At 46.0% G+C, this 7,500-nt stretch overlaps 1 protein-coding gene across 8 annotated transcripts in view; it reads left to right on the plus strand.

Moving 5' to 3' along the window:
- Positions 1-7,500, plus strand: part of cdkl5 (cyclin dependent kinase like 5) — a 71,542-nt gene that overhangs the window by 44,031 nt on the left and 20,011 nt on the right. For all 8 annotated transcript variants that reach the window (XM_071330796.1, XM_071330801.1, XM_071330800.1 and 5 more), the window contains 5 exons: positions 2,410-2,592; positions 2,903-3,023; positions 3,193-3,252; positions 5,468-5,558; positions 6,556-6,745. In XM_071330796.1, coding sequence (XP_071186897.1) covers positions 2,410-2,592; positions 2,903-3,023; positions 3,193-3,252; positions 5,468-5,558; positions 6,556-6,745 — 645 coding nt within the window. The remainder of the gene's footprint in view (positions 1-2,409; positions 2,593-2,902; positions 3,024-3,192; positions 3,253-5,467; positions 5,559-6,555; positions 6,746-7,500) is intronic.

Consider the following 7,500-nt stretch of genomic DNA (forward strand, 5'->3'; position numbering starts at 1 on the left):
CCTGTTGTATTCAGCGTTTCACTGTAAGGTCTACTACACCTGTTGTATTCAGCGTTTCACTGTGAGGTCTACTACACCTGTTGTATTCAGCGTTTCACTGTGAGGTCTACTACACCTGTTGTATTCAGCATTTCACTGTAAGGTCTACTACACCTGTTGTATTCAGCATTTCACTGTGAGGTCTACTACACCTGTTGTATTCAGCATTTCACTGTAAGGTCTACTACACCTGTTGTATTCAGCATTTCACTGTAAGGTCTACTACACCTGTTGTATTCTGCGTTTCACTGTAAGGTCTACTACACCTGTTGTATTCAGCGTTTCACTGTGAGGTCTACTACACCTGTTGTATTCAGCATTTCACTGTGAGGTCTACCTACACCTGTTGTATTCAGCGTTTCACTGTAAGGTCTACTACACCTGTTGTATTCAGCGTTTCACTGTGAGGTCTACTACACCTGTTGTATTCAGCGTTTCACTGTGAGGTCTACTACACCTGTTGTATTCGGCGTTTCACTGTGAGGTCTACCTACACCTGTTGTATTCAGCGTTTCACTGTAAGGTCTACTACACCTGTTGTATTCAGCATTTCACTGTGAGGTCTACTACACCTGTTGTATTCAGCATTTCACTGTAAGGTCTACTACACCTGTTGTATTCAACGTTTCACTGTGAGGTCTACTACACCTGTTGTATTCAGCATTTCACTGTAAGGTCTACACCTGTTGTATTCAGCATTTCACTGTAAGGTCTACTACACCTGTTGTATTCAGAATTTCACTGTGAGGTCTACTACACCTGTTGTATTCAGCATTTCACTGTAAGGTCTACTACACCTGTTGTATTCGGCATTTCACTGTAAGGTCTACTACACCTGTTGTATTCAGCATTTCACTGTGAGGTCTACCTACACCTGTTGTATTCAGCATTTCACTGTAAGGTCTACTACACCTGTTGTATTCAGCATTTCACTGTAAGGTCTACTACACCTGTTGTATTCAGCATTTCACTGTAAGGTCTACTACACCTGTTGTATTCAGCATTTCACTGTAAGGTCTACTACACCTGTTGTATTCAGCATTTCACTGTAAGGTCTACTACACCTGTTGTATTCAGCATTTCACTGTAAGGTCTACTACACCTGTTGTATTCAGCATTTCACTGTAAGGTCTACTACACCTGTTGTATTCAGCGTTTCACTGTGAGGTCTACCTACACCTGTTGTATTCAGCATTTCACTGTGAGGTCTACCTACATCTGTTGTATTCAGCATTTCATTGTGAGGTCTACTACACCTGTTGTATTCAGCATTTCACTGTGAGGTCTACCTACACCTGTTGTATTCAGCGTTTCACTGTGAGGTCTACTACACCTGTTGTATTCAGCATTTCACTGTGAGGTCTACTACACCTGTTGTATTCAGCATTTCACTGTGAGATCTACTACACCTGTTGTATTCGGCGTTTCACTGTAAGGTCTACTACACCTGTTGTATTCAGCGTTTCACTGTGAGGTCTACTACACCTGTTGTATTCAGCGTTTCACTGTAAGGTCTACTACACCTGTTGTATTCAGCATTTCACTGTAAGGTCTACTACACCTGTTGTATTCAGCGTTTCACTGTAAGGTCTACTACACCTGTTCTATTCAGCATTTCACTGTAAGGTCTACTACACCTGTTGTATTCAGCATTTCACTGTAAGGTCTACCTACACCTGTTGTATTCGGCGTTTCACTGTAAGGTCTACTACACCTGTTGTATTCGGCGTTTCACTGTAAGGTCTACTACACCTGTTGTATTCAGCATTTCACTGTGAGGTCTACCTACACCTGTTGTATTCAGCATTTCACCGTGAGGTCTACCTACACCTGTTTTATTCAGCGTTTCACTGTAAGGTCTACTACACCTGTTGTATTCAGCATTTCACTGTGAGGTCTACCTACACCTGTTGTATTCGGCGTTTCACTGTGAGGTCTACCTACACCTGTTGTATTCAGCGTTTCACTGTGAGGTCTACCTACACCTGTTGTATTCAGCATTTCACTGTGAGGTCTACCTACACCTGTTGTATTTGGCGTTTCACTGTGAGGTCTACCTACACCTGTTGTATTTGGCGTTTCACTGTGAGGTCTACCTACACCTGTTGTATTTGGCGTTTCACTGTGAGGTCTACCTACACCTGTTGTATTTGGCATTTCACTGTGAGGTCTACCTACACCTGTTGTATTTGGCGTTTCACTGTGAGGTCTACCTACACCTGTTGTATTTAGCGCATGTGACAAATACAATGGATGTGTTTGATGCCGTTCCATTCGCTCCGTTCCAGCCATTATTATGAGCCGTCCTCCCCTCAACAGCCTCCACTGACGGGATCCCTCAGCGTGACACTCTGACATGCTGTTTTCCAGGAGACCAATGAGCTGGTGGCCATAAAGAAGTTTAAAGACAGTGAGGAGAATGAGGAGGTTAAAGAGACCACGCTGAGGGAGCTGAAGATGCTGCGGACGCTGAAACAGGAAAACATCGTGGAGCTCAAAGAGGCTTTCAGGAGGAGAGGGAAACTCTACCTGGTCTTTGAATATGTGGAGAGGGTCAGTGAATACCTGGAGAATGAACCTTTTTAATGAGAACCTTTAATAAACCACAATAGTCTCGTCAGTAGAAATGTCCGCTACTTTCTAGGGATTGCTGGGGTCCGCTGACGGTTGGATGATAAGTAATCATACATGCAATATACCTAGCTACTGTTTACGTCAACAGTTTCACTTTTACACTTTTAGAATATTGCCATAGCATCTAACTTGTTTTGCAATAGTATCTATCTTATATGTTATACAGAGCATTATGGGTAGTGTAGTTGTAGCTGTGATTGACAGTAGTACTGTGGATTGTGTGTTCCAGAACATGCTGGAGTTGCTGGAGGAACTGCCTAACGGAGCACCACCTGACAAAGCCAGGGCCTACATCTACCAGCTGATCAAAGCTATCCACTGGTGCCATAAGAATGAGATCGTACACAGAGGTGAGGAACTCTTACCTTTACTAAAATGAGGGCACCTTTTCCTTTAGTTATGCTAAGGTGACGTGTTGAGTCAGAGGCAGGGCCTCCCAGCAGAGATGGTTTGGTCTGACTTTTGGTTTTGCCAAGTACCAGACTGCTGTGAAGACTGGTCTCCTCTGTTTCTCCTCAGACATCAAGCCTGAAAACCTCCTCATCAGCTCTGAGGATGTTCTCAAACTCTGTGATTTTGGTAAGTAGAAATATGTCACTTCTAGCATAGTAATTAACTCAGTACATTTGACGAATGACGATCTCAGTCTCCCTGGTAAGCAATGGTCAGTATCTGTCCATGACTTCCTCTGTCTCTCTCTGGCCTGGTTTCCTGTAGGCTTTGAGTCAGTATCTGTCCATGACTTCCTCTGTCTGGCCTGGCTTCCTGTAGGCTTTGAGTCAGTGTCTGTCCATGACTTCCTCTTTCTGGCCTGGTTTCCTGTAGGCTTTGAGTCAGTGTCTGTCCATGACGTCCTCTTTCTGACCTGGTTTCCTGTAGGCTTTGAGTCAGTATCTGTCCATGACTTCCTCTGTCTCTTTCTGGCCTGGTTTCCTGTAGGCTTTGAGTCAGTATCTGTCCATGACTTCCTCTGTCTGGCCTGGTTTCCTGTAGGCTTTGAGTCAGTATCTGTCCATGACTTCCTCTGTCTGGCCTGGTTTCCTGTAGGCTTTGAGTCAGTATCTGTCCATGACTTCCTCTGTCTGGCCTGGTTTCCTGTAGGCTTTGAGTCAGTATCTGTCCATGACTTCCTCTGTCTGGCCTGGTTTCCTGTAGGCTTTGAGTCAGTATCTGTCCATGACTTCCTCTGTCTCTTTCTGGCCTGGTTTCCTGTAGGCTTTGAGTCAGTATCTGTCCATGACTTCCTCTGTCTCTTTCTGGCCTGGTTTCCTGTAGGCTTTGAGTCAGTATCTGTCCATGACTTACCTCTGTCTCTCTCTGGCCTGGTTTCCTGTAGGCTTTGAGTCAGTATCTGTCCATGACTCACTCTGTCTGGCCTGGTTTCCTGTAGGCTTTGAGTCAGTATCTGTCCATGACTTCCTCTGTCTGGCCTGGTTTCCTGTAGGCTTTGAGTCAGTATCTGTCCATGACTTCCTCTGTCTGGCCTGGTTTCCTGTAGGCTTTGAGTCCGTATCTGTCCATGACTTCCTCTGTCTGGCCTGGTTTCCTGTAGGCTTTGAGTCAGTATCTGTCCATGACTTCCTCTGTCTCTTTCTGGCTTGGTTTCCTGTAGGCTTTGAGTCAGTATCTGTCCATTACTTCCTCTGTCTCTTTCTGGCCTGGTTTCCTGTAGGCTTTGAGTCAGTATCTGTCCATGACTTCCTCTGTCTCTCTCTGGCCTGGTTTCCTGTAGGCTTTGAGTCAGTATCTGTCCATGACTTCCTCTGTCTCTCTCTGGCCTGGTTTCCTGTAGGCTTTGAGTCAGTATCTGTCCATGACTTCCTCTGTCTCTCTCTGGCCTGGTTTCCTGTAGGCTTTGAGTCAGTATCTGTCCATGACTTATTCTGTCTCTTTCTGGCCTGGTTTCCTGTAGGCTTTGAGTCAGTATCTGTCCATGACTTCCTCTGTCTCTCTCTGGTCTGGTTTCCTGTAGGCTTTGAGTCAGTATCTGTCCATGACTTCCTCTGTCTCTTTCTGGCCTGGTTTCCTGTAGGCTTTGAGTCAGTATCTGTCCATGACTTCCTCTTTCTGGCCTGGTTTCCTGTAGGCTTTGAGTCAGTATCTGTCCATGACTTCCTCTGTCTCTTTCTGGCCTGGTTTCCTGTAGACTTTGAGTCAGTATCTGTCCATGACTTCCTCTTTCTGGCCTGGTTTCCTGTAGGCTTTGAGTCAGTATCTGTCCATGACTTCATCTGTCTTTTTCTGGCCTGGTTTCCTGTAGGCTTTGAGTCAGTATCTGTCCATGACTTCCTCTGTCTCTTTCTGACCTGGTTTCCTGTAGGCTTTGAGTCAGTATCTGTCCATGACTTCCTCTGTCTCTCTCTGGCCTGGTTTCCTGTAGGCTTTGAGTCAGTATCTGTCCATGACTTCCTCTGTCTCTTTCTGGCCTGGTTTCCTGTAGGCTTTGAGTCAGTATCTGTCCATGACGTCCTCTGACTCTTTCTGGCCTGGTTTCCTGTAGGCTTTGAGTCAGTATCTGTCCATGACTTCCTCTGTCTCTCTCTGGCCTGGTTTCCTGTAGGCTTTGAGTCAGTATCTGTCCATGACTTCCTCTGTCTCTTTCTGGCCTGGTTTCCTGTAGGCTTTGAGTCAGTATCTGTCCATGACTTCCTCTGACTCTTTCTGGCCTGGTTTCCTGTAGGTTTTGAGTCAGTATCTGTCCATTACTTCCTCTGTCTGGCCTGGTTTCCTGTAGGCTTTGAGTCAGTATCTGTCCATGACTTCCTCTGTCTCTCTCTGGCCTGGTTTCCTGTAGGCTTTGCCCGCAACCTGTCAGAGGGAAGTGATGCCAACTACACTGAGTATGTAGCCACTAGGTGGTACCGCTCTCCTGAGCTACTGCTGGGGTGAGTCCCATTAAACCTACTGGACTTGTGTGTGTATGGGTGTGTAAGAGGCGCTGTGTGGGGGTGTGTTTGTATTGGTGTGTTTATTGGTGGGTGTGTGTGTATTTGTATTGGTGTGTGTATTAGTGTGTGTTTGTATTGGTGTGTGTGTGTATGTGTGTGTTTTTGTTTGTATTAGTGTGTGTGTGTGTGTGTGTGTGTGTGTCTTTGTATTGGTGTTTGTATTTGTGTTTGTATTCGGTGTGTGTATTGGTGTGTGAGTGTGTGTAGGTGCGTGCGTGTGTTGTGTGTGTACATTGGTAAGTGTCTGTTTGTCTGCATAGCTGTCAGTCCATACATATATCCTTCTCTGAATATTTCAGTGAATATGTGTATTAGTCTGTCCGTGATAAACCCTGTTTTAATGTGTATACTACAGACACTGTGAGGTTCCTGTGTCCATTTGATGGTCTAGATACTGGAACATCATGTGGTGGGGCTCCTCCCACAGCAACTAAATCAACTCTTACATTTATTCACACTTGGTATTTGAATTCCGCCCACGCAAATATTTTCTCTCTTCATCACTCTTCCTCAGTGTCAGCGGCTCTCTCCTCTCTTCTCTCAGCCAACCTCTCTCGTTCTCTCTCTCTCTCTCTCTCTCTCTCTCTCTCACTCTCTCTCTCTCTCGCTCTCTCTCTCTCTCCTTTCTGTCATTGTGTTCATCACCTTCTGCTGAACCAACATCATCATCATCACCATCATCATGTGTCCTTATTATTCTGAATGTACTCTTCTGGTTCAGTTTTACAAATGCGTCACTTAAACTGTTTTCTCTCTCTCTCTCTCTCTCTCTCTCTCTCTCTCTCTCTCTCTCTCTCTCTCTCTCTCTCTCTCTCTCTCTCTCTCTCTCTCTCTCTCTCTCTCTCTCTCTCTCTCTCTCTCTCTCTCTCTCTCTCTCTCTCTCTCTCTCTCTCTCTCTCTCTCTCTCTCTCTCTCTCTCCCCCCTCCACCCCAGGGCCCCCTATGGTAAGGCTGTAGACATGTGGTCAGTGGGTTGTATTCTGGGGGAGCTGAGTGATGGTCAGCCTCTGTTCCCAGGGGAGAGTGAGATAGATCAACTCTTTACCATCCAGAAGGTCCTGGGTCCTCTACCTGCTGAACAGATGAAGCTCTTCTACAACAACCCTCGCTTCCATGGACTACGGGTAAGGTCAACTCTGGGGTCCATCTGTTCAGCTGTTCTGTCGTCACCTCACACTCCACCTCCGCTTTCCTCTCCTCTCCCATTGCTTCCTCTCTACCTCTACCTATCCCATCTCTCCCTCCCTCTCCATTCTCTCTCCTCTGTCTCTTTCCCTCCTATCTATCTGTGTGAGTCCTGGTGGCTGTCTTCCCAGTGTGGTCCGTGACTGAGTGGATTGAGTCATCATGTTATGGTGGTGTTCAGTGTTACTGTAGAAGAGAGAGACAGAGAGACAGAGAGACAGACAGAGATACAGAGAGGCAGAGAGACAGACAGAGAGGCAGAGAGACAGACAGAGAGACAGAGAGAGACAGACAGAGAGACAGACAGAGAGACAGAGAGACAGACAGAGAGACAGAGAGACAGACAGAGAGACAGAGAGAGACAGACAGAGAGACAGAGAGACAGAGATACAGACAGAGAGGCAGAGAGAAAGACAGACAGACTGAGAGACAGAGAGACAGAGAGAGAGACTGAGAGAGAGACTGAGAGAGACAGAGTGATAGAGAGAGAGACAGAGAGACAGAGAGACAGAGAGAGACAGAGTGATAGAGAGAGAGACAGAGAGAGAGAGAGACAGAGAGAGACAGAGAGATAGAGAGAGATAGAGAGACAGAGAGACAGAGAGGCAGAGATGCAGAGAGACAGAGAGAGATGTTGGTCAAATCTTTGTTGGTTTCTATTCTTGTGGGGACTTCTGGTCCCTACAAGAGTAGT

Source organism: Salvelinus alpinus, chromosome 10 (assembly GCF_045679555.1).
Source record: "Salvelinus alpinus chromosome 10, SLU_Salpinus.1, whole genome shotgun sequence".
Lineage (NCBI taxonomy): Eukaryota > Metazoa > Chordata > Actinopteri > Salmoniformes > Salmonidae > Salvelinus > Salvelinus alpinus.